Source organism: Paroedura picta, chromosome 2 (assembly GCF_049243985.1).
Source record: "Paroedura picta isolate Pp20150507F chromosome 2, Ppicta_v3.0, whole genome shotgun sequence".
Taxonomy (NCBI): domain Eukaryota; kingdom Metazoa; phylum Chordata; class Lepidosauria; order Squamata; family Gekkonidae; genus Paroedura; species Paroedura picta.
The window spans coordinates 54,794,396-54,817,498 of NC_135370.1; the positions used below are offsets into that span (position 1 = coordinate 54,794,396).

At 40.4% G+C, this 23,103-nt stretch overlaps 1 protein-coding gene across 6 annotated transcripts in view; it reads left to right on the forward strand.

Moving 5' to 3' along the window:
• LRP1B (LDL receptor related protein 1B) overlaps positions 1 to 23,103 on the forward strand; it is a 1,129,178-nt gene that overhangs the window by 927,263 nt on the left and 178,812 nt on the right. For all 6 annotated transcript variants that reach the window (XR_013228123.1, XM_077320173.1, XM_077320175.1 and 3 more), the window contains exons 33-41: positions 602 to 742; positions 2,265 to 2,390; positions 3,186 to 3,317; positions 5,754 to 5,888; positions 6,500 to 6,629; positions 8,579 to 8,705; positions 8,825 to 8,976; positions 9,272 to 9,396; positions 15,044 to 15,415. Coding sequence is in view for 5 of the 6 variants with exons in the window: in XM_077320173.1 (XP_077176288.1) it covers positions 602 to 742; positions 2,265 to 2,390; positions 3,186 to 3,317; positions 5,754 to 5,888; positions 6,500 to 6,629; positions 8,579 to 8,705; positions 8,825 to 8,976; positions 9,272 to 9,396; positions 15,044 to 15,415 (1,440 nt within the window). In the remaining variant the exon portion in view is untranslated. The remainder of the gene's footprint in view (positions 1 to 601; positions 743 to 2,264; positions 2,391 to 3,185; positions 3,318 to 5,753; positions 5,889 to 6,499; positions 6,630 to 8,578; positions 8,706 to 8,824; positions 8,977 to 9,271; positions 9,397 to 15,043; positions 15,416 to 23,103) is intronic.

Genomic DNA, 23,103 nt, shown 5'->3' on the forward strand with positions numbered 1-23,103 from the left:
AAAGAAAAAAGAAAGGTGTAGAGTGCATGCAGAGTATTTTAAAGAATGGTTCAGAGTGCAGAGATATCAGTGATAATCAGGTTTAAGCTGTACATGCAGAAAAGGCCTATCTTGTGGGTCAGCCTCGATCCAGCTGGTAGAGACTTGCAACAAAAATTGCATAGTGATGCCTAGAGCTGGAAGAGGCGTGACCTAACCAATCTGAAAGCTTTGCCCCACTGAAGAGATGAAACCCTCAGGTATGTTCCAGAATTTTATTCTATGATATGGACAGTCAGTTACATTTAATAAAATAAACTTATTAATTGTTCATTTTATTAATAGGGTTGCAAAGAGTAAAATGAAAAATGATTTGGATTTTAGGGAAGCTTTTGCAATTTTTGACATTGTTATAAATTATATACAGATCTACTACCCACATTGTATTTATTTTTCCAAAGGCTAATAAATTTAGAAAGGGGCAGCTTTAACCTTTTTTTTTTAAGATTTGAAACTATTATTTATCATTGCTATTAAATAAGCAAGGCTTCATGTGGGCATTGAAAATATTTTTGATATGTCATTACTAAATATATGCATATCTATACATTATATTTTGCAGATAGGAAACTATGGTGGGCAGATCAAAACTTAGGCCAGCTGGGTACCTGCAATAAGAAAGATGGAAGAAATCCCACAGTGCTGCGGAACAAAACTTCAGGAATTGTACACATGAAAATTTATGATAAGGCAACACAACAAGGTATGTGACATTTTATATTATTTGTCAATAATAATATGTTCTGGTTATTGTTTACTATCTTATCTTTTGTATTTATTTTGAATTGGTGTTTTTAACTTTTTTGTTTTTGAGTGTTCTTTAGGAAAAAACAGGATTTAGATACACGTGGACTTTTATGACTGTATTATTACAGTCATGAAAGTCCATGTGGATACATACTTTTCTTGGATGCTTTAGGATGCTTTGGGCTGATCCTGCGTTGAGCAGGGGGTTGGACTAGATGGCCTGCATGGCCCCTTCCAACTCTATGTTTCTATGATTCTATTAAAGAAAAAAATTGCAAATAGTTTTAAAACTTTCCAAGTACTTAAACGATTTTTTAATGAAAGGTTTTGAAACATCAACTTTGGGAGACTATAAAAGTTTCACCTCTGGAAGTGGATTAGTAATTTTATAGCTCTATTAGTATGCAGTTATGATTGGATTAATAGAAGGATTACATTTCTTAAGTGAAATATTGGAGAAAATCCAAATGGAATAAATGTTTTGCTATCATAATATTTGCTGAAAATTTCAACTTTGAAAGAATTATTGACTTTAAGGTCTTCATGAATAATACAGTATACAAATTTGTGTTCCGGATTTCATGTGGAACTACATGATCCAGCATTTACTTTGAAACAAACTTTAAAATCTTTGCTGTGGTGTCATTTGTAAAACAATCCTATGTTTATATATGTTTTAGACAAAATTCTGGATTACACATTAACTTGGGGAAGGTGCATTAGTTGTAGCACAGGACAGAATTATATTACCTATCATCATATGACATGTATATGTTACCTACCAATGTAGGTAAGTTTTTATGGATATTGGATTCGTTCCTGTGGTTATATGAACAGAAGGAAGTTATGGAATATAATCTGTTTTATATTTTCCCCAGCATCTTGCATTCATGATCTGAATATCTCTGTTAAGGATTATGAATATCATGGACTGTGCTTCATTAGAAATTCTTCCATGTCTGATTTTTGGAGCTTCAATTAGTAGGGAGAAATGCCTTCTACCATGCTTGTGGAAGTAAATTTTCTGCAGTTTCTCAAAATCAAGAGAGGGCAATTTTGCTTGATTGACCCTCCTCACCATCCCAGTATAGAGTTCAGCTCTCATAGTTGACCATTTATAGTTCCCACAATTTTCATCTTCTCATATTTTGGAATATAAATTACACAATGTAGGTAATTAGAGGTGTGTTTGGGTTTTGTTGTTGATTTTAAGAAATTCAGCTTCTGAAGATAGTATCTTCTAGAGTGATGGAAGTTATTAAACAACATGAACAATGTTGGTTTATTATTTTTCAGAAGTATCACATTAAAAAATCACTGAACATTGTTGTTATGCAATACTTTTATGTCATATCATTGTATCTCTTATTGTGGAATGCTTTTTAAGAATTCAGTATGAACTGTACTATCTATTAAGGCAAGATATTAAAGGTTGTTACTATACTGCTATTTACTGCTTCACTTTTCCTCTTTTGTAGGAAGCAATTCCTGTCAACTCAATAATGGTGGCTGTTCCCAGCTTTGTTTGCCAACCTCAGAAACAACTCGTACATGCTTATGTACAATAGGCTATAACCTGAGGAAAAACCGAATGTCCTGTCAAGGTAAACTGGCTATTTAAAAAAAATACTGGATAAACATAATTTCTTACAAATCCCAGACCAATGATTAACAAAGAGACTGACTGACTGACTGACTGACTGACTGACTGACTGACTGACTGACTGACTGACTGACTGACTGACTGACTGACTGACTACTAGGAGATATGATGCTGCATAGCTGGGGGGGGGGAGAATGTAATTTCCATTGATTTTGGGGGAAAATATTTTGTACATGTTCTTGCAAACAAATATTTAAATTTTCCTAGAGATATATTAAAGAGTATACAAGTTTAAGACAGAGATAGACTATCAGTGCAGTCCTAAATAGAGTTACGCCATTCTTCTGAAATCTTAGGAGGCAACAGCTCTGACTAGGATTGCACCATATAGGAACAACATGGGATTATATTTATCTTGACCTCCGTATCGTAGTTTCAGAGTTAGACATTTTATAGCTATTCTTAATGCATTCTACCAGTTAAATAGAAACATGGAAAACACCTGAAGTTAAGTCTAATAATTATTTTTTATTATTTTGGACTTAATTTTCATCAGTGGTATATTTTTTTTCTGAAGTTGCCATTGTAGGTGAGGATTGTGTTTATTGTAATACTGTGGGGGGAAATGTTTGAAACAGTGGCCATGGAAGGACTAGACAGCCTTGATTTAGATGAAAACCATTTGTTTAAACTAAAGCCTTTTTCCATATTACATTTAATTTAAAGCATTTGGCTTTTTTATATCTAGTAATTATGATTATGATTGTTCTTATGTTTTATATTTGTGTGTTTTTAGGCATAGAATCATTCCTCATGTATTCTGTTCATGAAGGAATTAGAGGAGTTCCCCTTGATCCAAATGACAAAACAGATGCATTAATGCCTATATCAGGAACTTCATTTGCCGTGGGCATAGATTTCCATGCAGGTGAATAACAAAAAAAATATTTATCTTTATTTGATAAGCATTTAGCATGCTTTACACATTATAAAAGATTGTCACCTATTTGAGGATTCAAAAAAATTAATACATAGTAACTTTTTTCAGAAGTACCCCAAAGTTGCATATAGTAAGGTTGCCAACTTCCTGGTGAGGGCTAGAGTTCCCTTAGAGGAAATGGGAGTTTTGAAGGGTGGGCTGTATGGTCTAACATAGGATCATAGAGTTGGAAAGGGCCATACAGGTCATCCAGTCCAATCCTCTGCTCAATTCTGGATTCACTTAAAGCATATTTGAGAAGTGTTCATTTACCCACTGCTTGAACATTGCCAGTGAGTGGGAGTTTAACACTTCCTTTGGCACCCAATTCTACTGTTGAACAACTGTTACTGTAAAATTTGTTTTACTAATATTCAGCCAGTACCTTTCCACTTGTAATTTGAACCCATTTTTTGAGTCGTGGCCTCTGTTGCCAACAGCTCCCTGTGCTCCTCTAAGTGACAGCCTATCAAATACTTTAAAAAGAATCATCATGTTCCCCTCAACCTCCTCTTTTCCAGACTGAACATTCCCAGGTCCCTCTGCCTCTTCTGCAGGGTCTGGTCTCCAGGTCCCTAGTCACCCTCGCCACTGTCTTCTGCACTCATTCCATTCTGTCCACATCCTTTTTGAAGTCAGGCCTCCGGAAGTGCATACAGTACTCCAGATATAGTCTGAACAGTGCCTTGTACAGTAGGGCTATGTCATCGTGCAGATTGGATGTTATGTAATACACTCTGTAATACACTCCAAGGCTTAATTAGCCCCCCCCTTTTTTTGTCCCTGCATCAACTGACTACTCAATACCTGAATACCAAGATCTTGTTCACACACAGTGCTGCCCAGAATTGTATTTCCCATAAAATATGAATATTTCTCATTTTATTACCCAGCTGAAGAACTCTGTACTTAACATTGTTGAATTGCATCTTATTTAGATCCTGGGTTGCCAGGTCCCACATGGTAACCAGCAGAAGATGGTTAGAAAGAGAAAAGTGTAAGCCATGTTGCTGGTATTTCACAGAAAGTGACATCATCATACCAGTGACTTCCATATGACACTCTGGTATTTGGGCAAAAACTCTATGCTAAAAACAGCTTCTACCATACATTTTTGTCCAAATACCAGAGCATCCCCAGTGTGATAACCGCCTTTCTCTTTCTACTGGTACATCCCCTCATCAGTCAGCTGATTGGTGACTGGAGGGGAGGGCCTTGTGGTGGGAGACCCCCACCTCCACTAGGGGTCTGGTACCCCTTCACACATCCACCATCCTTTCCAGTATCTTCAGATTTTGTTGAAATCACCTTTACCTTTTATCTCTATCTTTCAGTTTGTTCACATCAGTACTGCTCCTGATTTGGTGGCATCTGCAAATTGAATGAGTAGTCCTTCCACCCCCTCACACAGATCTTTTATAAAAATATTGAAAAGAACCAGGCCAAGAATCAGGCCCTATGACACTCCACTGGATACCCTTCTCCGATCAGACAAAATGCTATTGACAACTACTTTTTGGGATATGATTCTCCAGCCAGTTTCCCGTCCACCTAACTATCCTTGAGTCCAGTCTGCAATCCCCCAATTTACCTATCAGAACACCATGGAAACCTTGTCAAGAGCTTTACTGAAATTTAAGTAAACCAAGCCAATACCCCATCAGTCTCCTTCTCTCTCCCAACTCCACCCTCCCCTGACCTTCAGGAATTTCCAAAGCCAGAACTGGTAACCCTAGCAAGCAATCAAGGGCAACTTGAGACCTGGAAGTGTCAGCACTTACATTGTTTTGTAGAAATCACAGCCCAACACAGAGTCAGCCATATTTCCTTCATTTCTTTTCTGTCACAGTCCCTATACATTTTATTTCCTCCCTGACATAATTGCTCCTAGTTTTGTTCAAAAATGAACAGATAAAACATTATCCTATATTAATTTGTTCATATGGCAACATGGCAAGAAAGAAAAGGATATGCTAGCTTCTGTTTTTATCAAGAGAAGAAATGTCTGTCCCAATACTCTTCTTCTCAGACTAGCTTGATTTCAACAGATATTGGAAGCTTAAGCAGGGTAAGTCCTAGTTAGTATTTAGAAGTAAAACCACCAGGAAGTACCAGTCATGACACAGAGGCAGGCAATGGTGAAATGTCTCTAAATGTCTCTTGCCTTGAAAACTGGATGTGGTTGCCAGAAGTCAACTGTGATTTGACAGGACAAAAAATAAAATAAAACGAGTGCTCTTTGTGCTAGAAGGGGAAAGGGGAGGAGTTGGTAACATTATAGTGCTGGTGTGGGAGATGAGCTAGAAAGAACAGATTTGCAGAATCTATCATTTGTTTTAATTGCGAGTGCAACCATTTTTTAAAATGTTATAATTATTTGAATAGGAAATGATACAATCTACTGGACAGATATGGGGTTCAACAAAATAAGCAGAACTAGAAGGGATCAAACATGGAAGGAAGACATCATTACAAGTGGATTGGGAAGAGTAGAAGGCATTGCAGTCGACTGGATAGCAGGTATCTTTTTCACTTTTTACTTCAGTTCAGTCTTACAATACATTTATTTTAACTGGACATTTAATTTTAAAGCAGATATTCTAATATGGAGTTTAGCATTACTAATAGTATCTGTATATTTCATATATTAATAAGGAATTAATTAGACCTAAAATTATATTAGTGGTCCTTTATATTCTATATCAGCGGTCCCCAACCTCCGGTCTGCAGACCGGGACCAGTCCGTAGATCAGTCAGTACCAGGCCACAGCTCCTCCTCATCCTCCTCCCCGGCTGCTGCCTCAAGGGCTGCCCTGCCACTCTACCGATGACTCACCTTTGGTGCTCTCCAGCAGCCACCATGGCTGGGGCTCTCACTTGGCATGGCACTGCGCAGCTGTTGCTGGCCGCGCCCCCCAGCCAGCGGCAAGAAGTCAGGATGCCAGCAGGAAGGCAAGTGGAGCAGGGGCTCAGGCGGCGCCAACGTCCCTCGGCAAAAGTCTACCCCCCCCCGGCCTCAGTAAAATTGTCAAGCGTTGACTGGTCCCCAGTGATAAAAAGGTTGGGAACCACTGCTCTGTATTATTGAGACATAGCATTCTTAAAAGAATGTGTGCTTTTTTTCTCTCCAGAAAATATCTACTGGACAGATCACGGATTCAACTTTATTGAAGTATCTAGGCTCAATGGTTCTTTTCGATATGTTGTTATATCTCAAGGGCTTGACCAGCCGAGATCTATAGCCGTGCACCCAGAAAAAGGGTAACTTGATTACTGACATACATACAATTGATTACAGTTCTTGAAAAAGAAAATCAAACATGTAACCTACTTGATAGTGTGATATAGTGACAGACCTAGCGATATCATTCCTCAGTTAAAATCCCTCATCAGCAAATGAAGTTCCTTTATTAAAGTATTTATTCACTCAGTAGCTTTTCTCCATCTGTAATACAGGGACCTACTTTACAGGTTTTTTATATGGATATATAGCGTTCTTCTTAGCATCCCTTATATTTGCTCTGCGGGGGGATATTGTTCATGCCTCAATAAGAACTCTGGTACACTATCATTTGGCATAAACTTTGGCACAGTTTTATTCATATATAATAGAGTGTTGTGCAGCATGGGGTAAGGATCCTGCCCTCTTACTGTCAGCGACTGCAAGGCAGCCACCTTATCGGCAGGCTGCTGCCACGGGTTCCACTTGTGAGTCCACCTGGATCCCCAGGCCCCAATGGCCTGCTAACCCATGGGGAGTGGCTCCTGCATGGGAACCCGCTGGGTGTCTGCCTCTGTTGAAATGCAAGTCAATCATCAAAGCCTCCTGAGAGGGAACCACCCAGCTCCCCCTCCATGCAGCCCCTTACGTGCCCCTCTAAAATGGGGAGGCCAACACGCAAGCTCGGCTGTCCCCAAAAAGATCCACCCCACGCTCCAAACCCACAAGCTGTGACAATAAAATATATCTATTCCCAAACCGCTAACTGGTATAACCTTAACCTTCATAACCAATAATCATAATACTAGGGAGGATAGGTGGGATGCCTCTTTGGGTAAAAGGGAGAAAGAAGCCATACACAGCCAGGAGGCTCTTTATAAAGGCATCTGGCCCAGCCCCCTCCATTGCCCACCACCACCATGCTCATGCCTGCTGCTGGCCAAGGAATGCCAGGGCTTGAAAGTCCACAGGACTTCCTTCCAGTCAGGTCCTTCCCTGGCACTGAATCCCCTATAGCAGCAAAATCCACCTTGGGTGAGTCCCGGTTGTTCTCCTTAAAACTGATTGCATCATGGTATCTTATACGGGACAACTCTTACAGTTTTATATATCAACTAGAAATTAAATGAAAATTGTTAGATGAGTGAGACATATGAATTTTAATGTGCTAAAAGGGGGAAGGCATTATGAATGGATAAAGAGACGTCCTAGTCTTCTGCTTTTAGCCTCATGCCGTATGCCTCAACGACATGAAACTGATCTGGAATTCTTTGCTATTTCTTCAGAATAGAGATGACTACAATCGAAACATTATTTTAGACTTGCTATCATATCTATCTATATGACTTTTGAAAGAGAAATTATTTATTTGTATGTTTTGTTGATTATTCTAGGAACATTTACAATATTTTTTTATATATATTCTCTTTTTCCAAAGTCTTAGTAAGAGCTGGTGTGTGAAGCACTGACTTTGCACCCAGACCTACTCAGGGCTCTGGAACACAGCCTTGATAAAGCTGATAGACTGTCTTGTAATCCAGGAACAAACTTGTTCATAAATTCCTCAACAGAAGGAATGCACTCTTCAATAAACAGCGGTCCAAAGCTCTCGTCATAAACACATCCAAGTTTATTCGAGGGAGAGCAGCAGTAACATAACATAGCCACAGAGGGCAATACTTAAAGGGCCTTGTTCTGCTGACCAAATGCCTAATTGGCTGAGGGAGCTTGGCTCCATTTCCAGTTGTTCTCAGCTGCCTCAAGGTAACCTTGAGAAGCCTTTATGGTGTTAAATTAGCAGGACTCTGCTTTCCTTCATAAGATTATCTATAGCAGATGATAGATTACTAACAAAAAAACAAATATAATTGACAGGCCATACTTTCAGACAACTGGATCAATTATATATGCCTTGTCATATACCTTTCTCCTATAAACTCACCTGTTTCAAGTAACTTAAGATTCTAACATTATTGTTTATACGTTCTAGATATTTATTCTGGACAGAATGGGGACAGATCCCTTATATAGCCAAGGCTCATTTGGATGGATCTGAGAAAGTAATCCTTGTTAGCAGTGGGCTATCATGGCCTAATGGAATTTCTATTGACTATGAGGTTGGTTAATAGTTTGTTTTATTAGATACACATATGTAAGTAATGCCATATAGTATTCTGTTTTATAAATCAAAGATACTATTACAATGGTTTGAGATTACCTCTCAATTGATCCTAAGGAAAATAAACTATACTGGTGTGATACTCGAATGGACAAGATAGAAAGAATTGACCTTGAGGACGGAAGGAATCGGGAGATTGTGCTGTCAGGAAGCAATGTGGATATGTTTTCAGTAGCAGTCTTCGGGGCTTACATCTACTGGTCTGACAGGTAATTTATTTTTCCATAAGCATTTGAGTCTCAAAATGTTATTTTTGTGCCAGATGCTTCACCCTGGTAGGATTAGCCATTCTTTAGCAAGGTCACTGAAAGGATCTCACAAAGCTAAATAATTTCCAGAGAAAAAGGCACTTTTGATATTCAAAGCTAAATCATATCAATGTCACAGGCAAAAGTGTGTTTCTTCACCTTCTGTTAGGCCAGATGTCTGCTGTATTTTAACGACTTACTTGGTTTTAATTAGTTGAGAACAGTGGGTCAGGTATCTCTAACTTTTTCTTTGCAGAGCTTATGCAAATGGGTCTATCAGAAGAGGCCCCAAAAATGACGCTACAGAGGCTGTGTCCATGAGGACTGGGCTTGGAATAAACTTGAAGGAAGTGAAGGTCTTCAACAGAGGGCATGAGAAAGGTAAACTTTCAGTCAGGATGTCACCTACTCTTCCTACTACACTGTCATTTTTGTGCGTGTGAAAAGCAATGGGACTGCATATTATATGAGAAGCTACAACGTAACTTTCTGAAGAATAGTTAAATAGCCACAATTGACAAAGGGTCCATTCAACATGTTTGACACAGAGGTATCAAACTCATTTGTTCAGAGGGATAGAACTGACATAAATGTTACTTTGTCAGGCTGGGCCTAATGACCGGTACCTTGAGTATAAATTTTATAAATGACACAGGCAAACCCAATTAGCAATGTTATTTTTACCCAAATTACAAACAAAAGCTATTGATATTTAGAAGTGGAAGCAAATGATTTACTAAGGAACCCACAAAAGTCCCTATAAATGTATTTAATCGTATGCAAGGCTAGTTTTTCCAAAGGATACCATAAAATGGAGAGTATCTTACAATTCCATACAAATTAGTTACTTTTTGCATATATAGCATTTTTAGGAGATGAGTCATCTTCATCGCAAGTAAATAAGGTAGTTTTTCAGCAGCCCCATGCACCCAGCCTCGAACACTGATATGATCCATCTCTCGCTGTTTCATTTCTTCCTCTGTCTTACTTTTGAGGATGTTGAGGAGGTGCAAAGGACTTCCCCCTCTATTGCCCCATCCCCACCACAAACAATAATCCTGTGAGGTGGTCCAGACTCAGTGACTGGTCCCAGGTGACCCAGATGGCAGGGTCCTGATTCAGGAGGAGTGGGGTCTTAACCTTGCTGTCCCAGATCCCCTAACCTCCAGTTCTCATCCCTCTTGCATTTCCCACATAAGTGGAGAAGCTATGGGGAAAGCCTGATGGAGAGGTTGTTTCTGAAACCTGCAAGGGGTACTTTTTTGTCCTCTCATGACGACTTTTCCATCATGGGCTGAGAACAGGTAGGGGAAGAAAAACTCTGTCCCCCACCTACCCTAACACCCACTCTGCCGCCTGGCTCACAATAGTAGCAACCACATTTTCATTTTGTTCCTCTACTTGCTTTTGTGGGCAAGATGCCTTTTCTCTCAAAGTGACATGCACAAGACAGCCCAGTTGCTTCCTAGTCTATGTGCCCACCTCCTCCTTTCTCCCTTGCCAATCCATCCCTTCATTCCATATACCTGCTCTCACCAACCCTCCTCATGGTCACTGTTTGGTACAGTGGGGACAATGCTGGACATTTGATATGCCCCAATGCAGTAGCTTCTCTAATCCTCACTGAGCTGCACTTGTTGGAGGGGAAAAAAACACGATGCCCTGTCTTTCTCCACCTTTGCTGCCATTCCCTGTACACTGTTTTACCTTAGCCTCATGGTTCCACTCCCCCAGCAATTTCTTTTCTATTTCTTGACAGTTTCAGCCACTTAAACCTCATTGCACATCCTTGCTTCCTCCCACCCTCAAGAAGCCTCATGCATTTCCTCCCTTGTACCAATTCCCCGCAGGCCAGATAACAGCCTTGGGTAGGCTGGTTCCAGTCCCTGGGCAATGCGTTTGATACCCCAGCTATAGATACAAAAATCTTGAGACTGGAGCCATGAACAGACAAGATAGATCATTCTATAGATCTGAGAACATGCCATTTTGCCAAATAACAGAACAGCACTACTAGCTTTAAGGAATTAATGACCTCATAGCTGCTGGGCAACAACAACAGTATTGCCTACCTTCCAGCCATAGGCTTCTGTCAGTAAAAGGCAGAAATAAAGGCAGGGCCATTTCTAGGGCTGTTCTGATCTTTTAGGAAGGACATGGGTTCTGGCCTGGCAACAACCACTGGACAAAATGCTACCACATAGTATGCATGACTTGCCATGTCTATCACTTGCTACTCTGCAACAGCAGCCACTCATTAATGTCAGCATGATGTGGTAGTGTCTGGAAGTGGTGCCTGTGCCTTATCAACTTGGTCAGAGGCATCCTGGACCAGCTGTAGCCAGAAGAGCCCTGCAGGAGCCTGATGCAGCTGGGAAGCTGAACCGTGCCTTGTCAACACCACAGCCACATTAGAGAAGCGTCACGGAAGCTTCTGGAAGAGGCAGTGATGGTAAAGACAGCTCTGTAGTATCCAGGCTTGCTCGATGCTACCCAGCCAAGGGAGCAGCCCAGCAATGTGCAAGGCCCCAGCTGGTTCAAAGTATCCCAGGGGCATGATTACAGCAAAGAAAGCAGGGTGGGAAACGGCCTGACACAAGGAATGCTCAGATACGAAGATTTAGGAGAAAATTCTTTGTGTGGCGAAATTTATTCAGATTCCTCTTCCATTCCTCTTTGCTGGCTCCTACCTTCTTCCTCCCATTCTGCTGCCTGTTTCCAGCCATTCAGGATCCCCTATGCCATTAGACAAGTGAAGACAAAGAATTAAAGCAAAGTTGCTGGCTAAAAAGTACTCATGGCTCAACATTAGCTACTGGCTGAAAGTGACGCTGAGTCATTGCAGGATTAAGGCTGTATAGGTGCCATGTTATTATATAATCCCTTGAGAGATAGCGTTGTGTGGATAAAAACATAACCATTTGCTAATACTCCCTTACCTGTACACTCTGACCTCCTCAACTGGATCCATGCTTGATTGATTTCTGAATTCCTGAACATCAGATTTGTAATGACTATGCCTTCTGTAAACTCCCTTGGCTTTGTTTACTTGAAACACTGGATGCTGCAACCTGACTCTGGCACCTGGACTGCTAGTACACGGGCTTCACAGGCTCTTCAGGCAATGTAAGGATAGAGGAGCACCTAACCCTTTTAGGTCTCTGACATTTGATATGCTGGCATAGCTAGTGTGTACACTCCCAGGCCTATTCTGGTTTTATGAGATGAAGCAATTTGAAGCACCATTCACTTTGACCTTTTAGGGGGGCTTTGAGGGACAGTGAAGTAGTGGCAAATTTGATATAGCAAGCCTCTCCTTAACCATCAAGGTGTCTATGACCAACCAGCTTGTCTAATGCTGGGTCTTTTGGTGGTGGTGGTCGAAGTGTGTGCCCAATGCAATGTTTCCAGCTTCTCTTTCATAGGGATGTTGTCCACATATGAGGTATTAGTTTATGGAGATCATATGGTCAGGCATAGAGGTTCTGAGCCTCCCTTCTAAGGGGTTTGGGCCTCATTATTTTGCATTGGGGTTAGAATCATAGAGGCCAATTTGAGGCTAGAGCCATCCCCAGCCCTTGGGAGATGACACTTCAAGGTGCACAGGGCATACATCCCACTGTACCTGGTGGCAGATTTTAATGAAACTGATTCAGTTTTAGAGAAGCAGTGAAAGCTCATTTGGATCTGTGGGTGGGACTTTATGTGGTGACATATGGATGGGACAAGGACCTTAGCTTGGAGGATGAACGTCAAATTTCATGGGCTGGTCCAAAAGGAATGAGATGGGAACACTACTACCTGTGATCTATCATCACAAGTGGCAGCACCAACGCTAGTTATATGGATGGGAAAGAATGATCTGGGATTGATTGACATACCAGGCTGAGGCAGATTTGAGGACACTACAGTTAGAGCTCCCCAATATGACCATCCTCTGATTGGATTGGCTGGAGTGCTGCTGTTGACAAAGGGCCAATTGCCCAGAAGGGGCTGTCATGGCAAGAAGGAAGGTGACCAACATGCTGGGAAATGTTGTGGAATCCATGGGCAGGGCACAAAAATAAACATCCAGATATCTCACACTGCTTGTGGCCCTTTTTCATCCAGATGGGATTCACTTGTCCCCATGGGGGGATAGACATCTGGTTATATGGGTTTTGACATGCCCTGTGGACTTGGCTGTAGCTATAGCAGCATTGGCAAGAGCTTGGATGGGAATTCCTAGCTCTTTTGGTAATATCAGCATGGAGCTGGATCCTTTTAGGAAAACTGACCTGCATTTTCTCTGGGTGTGGAGATCCTCTTAAGTGATTGTGGTGTGAGGTTTTTCAAGGGGCATGCCCAGCTTGGGACTGTCAACAGGTGACTCACATACTCAGATGACACAGAATACCACTTAGTGGTGATTGTCCTTGTGGAAGCTGACATCGTACCATACCATAGTTGTCCCCAACCCCAGCAGGTGAGCTGGAGTGGGCTAGTTTCATCAACGGGCAATCATCAGATGTCAAGATCCAGTTGTCCCATGCTGTGCCAAGTCTTCTCATAGCTGTAGCTAATAAAGTTGTTGCCATTTTATTCAAAAAGGTTGTATTTTGTTATTGGGAGGTCACCATAAGTGAATCCTTTGTCTTCACTGCCTTCTCCCTTCTCTAGTTGCTGGGATTAAAGTAGACATTAGAAAACTCTAATCAGTTCTTCTAATGTTCGAAATGATTCCTTATATTATGTGAAAGAAATACAGTGCATCCGGATACTAAATTAATTTGTAAAGAGTGTTCCTTTGTAAAGAGTGTTCCTGTTTTTCAAACCAAACTAACTAGTAAAGGTAAAGGTATCCCTTGTGCAAGCACCGGGTCACGCCTTGGGGTGACGCCCTCTAGCGTTTTCATGGCAGACTCCATATGGGGTGGTTTGCCAGTGCCTTCCCTAGTCATTACCATTTACCCCCCAGCTAGCTGAGTAGTCATTTTACCGACCTTGGAAGGATGCAAGGTTGAGTCAACCTTGAGCCAGCTGCTGGGATTGAACTCCCAGCCTCATGGGCAGAGCTTCAGACAGCATGTCTGCTGCCTTACCACTCTGTGCCACAAGAAGCTAAAAACTAGAAATTCACCTTTGGTTTTCCATGTAAACCTAATGCATGCCTGAACAGAAGACACAGTCTAAATTGATCTCTTTTTCTTCTCAGATGGCATGTAGACATCATGATAATCTGTAGATAGAGATATGTACAAGATCTTTCCCTTTAATATATAATCCTAATCATGTTTATTCTTGTATCTAACCCTTCCTGATAGCTCAGGATGGGCAACATCATGCTAAAACAATTGATTTCTTAAAAACCAGAATAAATAATAAATAATTAAATCATCTATGTTTACATCAACTTCATTTCAATAAATCTTGGGGAATCCCAGCTCTTTCTTGGGAAGGCAAACCTTCCTTTTGGCAGTGAGGCCAGCTGTTCTCGATGTTCTGTCTGGCCTCAACCATAGGCCTGGCAGAACAACTGTCTTGCAGGGCTTGTGGAACTGATGAAGGTCCCACAGAGTCCTAATATCATAGCTGACAATCCTAAACTGCATTTCAGGCACTCTTTACTTATTCCATATATTTTATTTTCAATTAAAGCTTCCTTTTTTAACACATGTACTTTTGAATACCCACAACATAATGCACATTTATATGCCAGCATTTATTGTACCGGTCAAAATGATTGTAAATAAAGGGTTTTTGTTATACATTTATATTTAAAACAGTTTAAAACTAGTGAAAATATTACATTTAAAAAATTGATTTACTACTTTTGGCCACAATGTGTTAAAGTGTACTAAACATATGGGTCAAATTATTTGAACAAGTCATTAATAGCTAATCTGAAATGTTTGAAATCATTTATTATTGGACGCTACCTTTATTAACTAATTAAATGTAATAAAACACCTGATAGGAATTGAAGCATATTCAAAATCAGTGACATGTTATTTTACAAAAGCAGGAATTATATTTTTTTTCCTTACAGGAACCAACATTTGTGCCAAGAACAATGGTGGGTGTCAACAACTTTGCCTCTATCGGGGAAATGCACAGAGAACATGTGCTTGTGCACATGGCTATCTGGCAGAAGATGGAGTTACATGTCTGAGGCATGATGGCTACTTGCTTTATTCAGGAAGAACAATATTTAAAAGTATACATCTTTCAAATGAGACTAATTTAAATTCTCCAGTGCAACCTTATGAAAATCCAGAATATTTCAAAAATGTGATAGCACTTGCTTTCGACTACAGCCTAAAAGAAAGAGGTACCAACAGAATCTTCTTCAGTGATGCACACTTTGGGAACATACAGCTTATTAATGATGACTGGTCTGGCAGAAAAGTTGTACTTGAAAGTAAGTAATCATTTTTTTGTGTAGTTTATTAACTGTTGTGAAAATCCTTATAAAAACTAAGGGCCAGTGTGAGGTAACATTGCTTTAGTATCTTTTAGATTCATATTCAAATCCCTCTTCATCTTAGTAACATGAGCCAGTTACCTTCTTACTGTTTTACGTTACTCACTGGGCTTTTGAGAGGAGACAATGGAGGAAGGTATGTATATACCACTTTGAACTCATTGGACAAATGCACTAGAACAAGGAAGATAAATGTATATACTTTTACACCCTTGAAACATAACAATTCATCTTTATTATAATTCAAAGCACAATTGTAATAGGTGGATTTTCACTTACTTACATTGATAGATCACCTCAACTGTTATGATTGCTGATAATTGAATCAAAGGGTTGATTTCTTAACACCATATTAATAGATCATTTTAGCCTAAAAATTGTTAAATTCATTTTAAACGTGTCAGTTATGCACAGTCATGCCCTGATTGTGATTTTAATGTTGAGTTTTGATTAACAACTGTATTGTTTCATGGTTTTATTATGTTTATAAACCAGGTAAAATTTGCAGAATGGAGGTAGGGATCACTGGTGCTGGTTCTAAAAACCCGAAGAAGGTCACAAGCATAGAGAAAAATCTGAAAGAAAAAGAATAGAAACAATATGTTGAGACTTTTGGACTTGGCTTGGTCCTGAGTCCCTCCAGAGAAACCGCTGCAGTGAGAGTGTTTTGAAAGATTGCAGTTATCAGTTACCTTTATGAATGAAACATAGATCCAAACTCACAGTGCTTTGAGGTTTAAAGGAGGGAAATCCTTATTGGATAGATTATTTACGAATACATATCATATTCATCCACTTCAGTCTCCTTACTGAATCTAAGTACAAAATATTAATGTGTAGTTACAAAAGCAACACGTTGCAAGCCTTTGTGGTTGGGCTGAAACAGGCTACATGCCTATACATCAGCAGAGGGAGAGAGGTGAGCCTAATGGTAGCTGCTGCTTGCTTCAGAAAAAGCACACTGAGTTGCCCTTTCTCTTCCTGAAGAAGCATCTTCCTTGCAAAGGAGGAGCACTCGCTAAACCTGGTGGTCATAATGCAACTTGGGTCTGACAATTTGGACAGGCTTTTCTTTGGGAAAGATTGTCAGAGGGAGACAAGAAGAAAAGCTAAATACTTGCAGGGAGATAAAAGTAGGTTGTTTGGGAAGTTGAAAAGGAAAAGGGGACAAGGCTTTGGGGCTGTCAGGAGATGGAAAAAAGTAATAATGAGGGAATGGTGCAGGGGAAAATGAGATACTTCCTCAAGTCCTTGTTTGTCTCCCACTTCAAGTGGTTAGAATATTAGACTAGGTTTTATTTATTTGTTACTTGGTCTGCCTTTCTCACAGACACTCAAGGCTGATTATGAAGAGAGAGTCAATACAGTAAGTCTAACGGGGCATTCAATAAACAATGTAGGATTGTAGAAGTGTGTGGAATCAACCAAAACATTGCAAAGATAGAAGTAAAGATAGAATAAGTATCAGGTCACTTTAACCAGTACAGAAATTATATAAAAGGATCCTACTTAGTGTAAGCTATCTACAACAGTATGGAACACAATCCCAATCATATTATCCAAGTAAGTTTGTAAACCATTTTATGCAGTACAACCCTATTACCTGTCCAGGAAAGCCATCTTGAATAGTGGGAGGTTTCTGACATCCTCCAGCAAACCATCCCATAAAGTGGGAGCCACAACACAAAATGCATGTATATAGAAAGTTGATGGCTATGCTTGCTTGCTGGGACTGAAGCAGCCCAGCTGGTGAGCAGGGTCACCAGGACCATTCCTCTGCATGTGGTACCACCAAACATTGCCAGGGAGGATGCGTAACAAAGCAGGTAAGGCATTCGAGTTCAGTCACTGGGGCCGCCGCCCTCATTGGTCCTGTTTGGTGATTTAGCCCGGACTGAGGCTGGCTCTTATCCTGCCCTGGTAAGTGGTCAGAAATCTCAAGAAGGAGCAAGAAGACTAGCAATTTGTCCTGAGTGGGGGAGTGCCCCCTCCCTACTGGGTGCATATCTCCCACTAAGGGCCAATCAAGCAGATTTTGCCTTGGCCTTTGGAACTTTCAGCACATTGTTGGAAGTACATGCACACTTTTATATGTTATTATAGGATGTAGAAAGCAAATTGATGAATGCTGCTATGTACTCCATAAAAATATTCAAATTGTGCCTTACACATATTTCTGGTGTATATTCATGTCTACTGAACTGTTCCAGTTATTAAAACTGAGCACAGTATTTTAGCTGGAGAGTGAGCAATGCTAAATATAGTTGTATAACTACCGTCTTTAATAAAATATTTTAAAAGCTTAATAACAAAACAGTACATTTTTTCACAGTACATGGTAAGATACATTTGTTAACTGACAGAGCATATCACCTCTACTTTCCTTATTTTGTCAGCTGTTAAATCAAATAGCACAGTGTTCCAAGTTACAAAAAGATTTTTTTCTACCATAATGATGTGCACTTGTGAAGTGTGAAATCTTATTTTAGACAGCAGTAAACTAGATAATGGCTTAGGCTTCTTAACGAACTTGAGGCACAGGACTTCTGATGATGATAATTTTGTTTTGGCATACTTTTTCCTCCCTGTGTGAATAAATACTGGAAAAGTGTACACATTGATATGTACACATTGATGTGTACATATTGAAAAATTTTGACCAGTGCATCACTGATTTCTTATAGATGCAATAAAGGGAGGATGGTAACAATGCATGTGAAGAAATAGACTTGAACCCATGAAATCCTATACTAGACTTTTTTTGGGGGGAGGGCTTTAAGGTATTGCAGGGTTCCTACTTATTTTAACATGGTCCCTGGCCCTAAAGAAATCCGCCTGGCCTCAACCAGGGCCAGAGCATTCTCTGTCCTGGCCCGCACCTGGTGGAATGAGCTCCCAGAAGAGATCAGGGCCCTGACGGAACTTAAACAGTTCCGCAGGGCCTGCAAAAAGGAGCTCTTCCACCAGGCATTTGGTTGAGACCAGGCATAACCAACAGCGAATGAAGGGCCCCTGCTCCCCCCACCCCAGAACTCTACCAGAGCGCTCTGGACCTGTTGTGCTATTGCACTGTTGCGCTGTTATATTTTATTGTATGCTGTTACAACTTTATTTGTTGTATTATTTAATTGTTACAACCACTGTTGTTAATATTATTATTTGATTATTAATGCAGATTGTTTCATGTATGGCTCATAAGGGAGGGCGGTATATAAATATAATAAATAAATAAATAAACAAACATAATAGTTGAGAGACTAAGCTAGATTTTTTTTTAATATCATGCTACTGTGATGAGGTTCTTCTGTCGGGAGATGGTTTGCACCTCACAAAGGTGGGAGGAAATGTCTGCAAAATGTCTTGCAGACCTGGTGATGAGGGCTTTAAACTAAGTCCAATGGGGGAATGAGACTTACATTCAAAGCCTAGTTTGATGAAGATAACTGCAGTTGCTGCAGGTAGATGAATTTCCTCCAGGCCTGGCTGGATTCTGGAGATTTTTGGTGTGTGTGTTTGGGGCAATCATTTAGGCATGAAATTGGCGTCACTGTGGGTGGGCAGGTGGTTGTGAGTTCCTGCATTGTGCTTGGACTAGATGACCCTGTATGTACCTTACAACTCTATGATTCTATGATTAATTGTCCATATAATGCATTCATTTGATGGCTTTAGACAACCACAATTTCTAAGCCTCAGTTCTCCAACTGAGATGAAGAGCTAAGAAAATTGATCTTTAGGCAAAAAGGAGATATTCTGATCACACGAAGTTTAACCTAGACAGAAGAATGACCTCAAGGACAGGTGTCCAGAAGGATGTGACTGAGAGGTACAAACTAGAATGAATCAACTTCCTTTATGCCAGGTTGTCAGTAGCTAACTAGATTCTCGTTGATCAATCAGGTGTGCTGCTAAATACATTACCATGTACTTCTGCAATTAGTACATGCCCAAAATCAAGCAACTCAACCCCACTCCCATTTCCTTGTGTTAATGAGATGGAATGCAAGTTCAAAACTCTCTTGATCACTGGCCTCAAAGCTCCTAGGCCCATGATCTCATCTGTTCCTGTGTCTGACTCCAACCCATTCATTCATTACCTCTTGAAACTGCAAGTCATTAAGCTCGCAGAGAGAAGCTATAATTTTACTTAGCCCAAAAACCTGAACAAAAGTTTTAAAACACACACACACAAAACAGCTAGAAAAAGGCCAGTTTCTTGACAGCTCCCCCCCCCCAAATTTCAGTAGAACATTTGCTTTCATAAAGAAACCATTAGTTGAAAGATTGCTATGTTTCTGAAATGAAATGGTATCCTCAAGTGTATATGTGGTATGTTGTTTGGATACTGAATCCAAAATATAACTTAAAAGGAGGTTTGTGTTACACTGTTTCCAAATCGCTAAAAATTTGACAACTCACAAGCATCCCATTATCTAATATGTTCTGAGCTCACTGAATACAAATTTACTACTTAGAAACAACCCATTATCTAGTATGTTTCCAGTTCACTAGAAATAGATTTACTACTCATATATATTATCAAACAGAGTTCTCACTCACTGAATATTGATTTAGAATTCATAAACAGTCCATTATCTGACAACTCCCTGAACAGATTTGTGACTCATAAACAACCCATTATCTAACACATTTCCAGTTCACCGAAAGTAGATTTACAATGTATAAACAAACCATTTGATAACATGTTACTAGTTCACTTAAAACAGATTTAGAAATCACAAGGATTCCAGTGACAGACAAGACATCACCACCATAAATAATAGGAGCAGTTTAACTTACTACTTCTTTGATAAAGTACCACACATGTCGTATTCACAATTTTAGAGTAAATTCCTTGCTCGAGGAGAGGGAACTACACAAACACCCAGTATCACCCATTTTCACTTCTATCCTTGAAGCTGTAAACAATATTTTTCTCAAAGGGAGTGTTGAGTTTTCAAAAGTTAACATTATTCTCAATTCAGATTTAAAATATGGAAGGCATTTAGCACTGATAAGATCAATACAGTGAAAATCATTCTGCATCATTTCCCTCAGGGAAATTTTGATTTTATTAGACCAGTGATCTCTATTCTAAATAGTTGCTGAATAAACAGTGAGCCAATTCTGTTGCTCTGTACTTCCTGTTCCCATTCCAGTGAGACTCAAAATGATTCTTTCTTACTTGAATTAAGGGAGCAGATATCTCGGAGAAGGATTCTTTCAATTTAGAGCAGAGTGTGCATTCCAGGTAGAAGGTGGAGCAAAAATAAGACTCCCGGAGAAAAGTTTTAAAGTCTAATTTTAAGGAGTTCAATTTGATGGAGATATAATTTAGTTGTTGAGAAATATCTACCACAATTTCTCCTATAAACAAGCAATGTTCCCCAATAAGCTCCAAATAAGAGTTTGGAAGTCAATGTTAGTTCTCTAGCTATTGAACACTCATCTAATATTTCAGCTGTTAAAAGAACTTGATGACAACTTGAGGGATCAGTGTCCTTGAAGGAGGCATGATTGCCTGATAACCAGTAATTCACCTGAGAGATTCAGGCTCAGCTACCAAAGTTTCAGAAACCTCAGAAATATTGTCCATGGATGGAAGAGTAGAAACAGAAGATACACTTACTGTATGAAAGAGGTGGTCTATGTGAGACTGCTTTGCAAGATTTAAAGGGAACTCATGTTCAGAAGTATCTGTTGTATGCTTCCCCCCCACCCACCCACCCATTGTTGACAATTCCAGTTAAGTAATTTTTCTACTAGAACTTCTTTGGCATTCTTGGACAAGGAGTATATAAAAGAAAGAAACATTTTCCACTCCCACTCACTCATGTCTCTACCGGAAGCAAATAATCATATAGGATTACTTGAAGGTTAAAAAAACAAAACAAAAAAAAAAACAGTTACAGCGTTGTTGTTGTTGTTGTTACTATTAATTATAATTGTATACTGCTGCTCCCAGCAAGCTGGCTCATGGCAGTTCACATCATATAAAACAGTCCATAAAATTTCCAATTTTGACATTCCCAACATACAATAAAATCCTCCTAAAATCAAACCCTTTACAAAATCCCTATAACAACACTTAAAACAACAATATAGTTGGTATTTAAACAACAATTAACAATCAATAATCAAGATGGTGGTAGTAAAAACCAATTCTTCCCAGGCATTTGATAGGGTCGTAGCACCACAAATGGAAGATGATGGGGACAATGTCATTCATCCAGGCCTGGTCTAATACCAGGCCCAGGCACAAGGGGAGGGAGATAACTTGATCATATACCCTGGGGTCTCCACCCAGCCTCAACCAAACACCTGGCAGAAGAGCTCCATCTTGCAGGCCCTGCAGAACTTTGAAAGCTCTGTGAGGGCCCACAGCTCTTCTGGAAGCTCAATCCAGGAGGTAGCTGCCAGGACTGAAAAAGCCCTGGCCCTCTTCAAGTCCAGGCATGCCTCCCGGGGCTCCAGTACAATCAGCAAATTCATACCCACAGATTGGAGTGCCCTGCGGGGATATAAGGAAGCAAGTGGTCCCACAAGTAGGTAGGGCTCAAGTCGCATATAGCCTTAAAGGTCAAAACCAATACTTTAAAACTGATCCAGAAGCAAATTGGTAGACAATGTAGTTGCTGGACATGGGCCCTCCAAGATGACTTAGTGAGTACCCACGCAGCCGCATTTTGCACTAGTTGCCTTTTCCTGTCAAGGACAAGGGAGGTCTGTGCAAAGTGAGTTACAGCAGTCTAACTTGGAAGTGACCATTGGATGGATCACCATGGCCAAGTGTTCTAAAGATAGGTAGGGCACTAGTAGCCACGCTTGTTGCAGATGAAAAAATGCCATCTGGGCTACTTCCATGATCTGAGCCTCCATAGGTAATGAGGCATCCAAGGTCACACCCAAATTCCTAGTTTGGGGCACAGATGTCAGTTGCACCCCATCTAGGCATGGGAGACACACTTCCTGATCCTGCCCCTTCCGTCCCAGCCACAGGACCTCCATTTTAGAGGAGTTGAGTTTCAAGCAACTCTTCCTGATCTATCCAGCCACTGCTTCCAAACAACTGGCAAATAACTCTGGGGGGATATCCAGTCGGCTGTCCATCAGAAGATAGAGCTGGGTGTCATCCGCATACTGGTGACGCCCCAGCCCATAACTCCCTTCCAACTGGGCAAGAGGGTGCATATAGATTCTAACAATGTAGGAGAGAGCACTGCTCCCTGTGGCATGCTGCAGTGCATTGCAAAAGAGTCAGAAAAACTCTCCTCCACATAAACCCTCTGTAACCTGTTCTTAAAGAAAGAGGTCAACCACTTAAGGGCCATTCCCTCTATCCCTGTGTAAACGAGATGGTAAACCAGCAACTTGTGATCAACCACATCAAATGTGGCCTATATAGCTGATGTGCTTCAGTCCAGTTGGCACTGGAGGTCATCCATCAAGGCAGCTAGCATGAACGCCAGACTGGTATGGGTTTCATTCTGTATGGGCCGAAGTTTCCTCCAAAAATGTCAGGAGCTGGTCTGCAGCGTCCCTTTCATCCACCTTACCCAGGAATGCCAAATGTGAAACCAAGTGGTAGTTGGCTGGGTCTTGCGGATTCAGCGATGGTTTTTTTA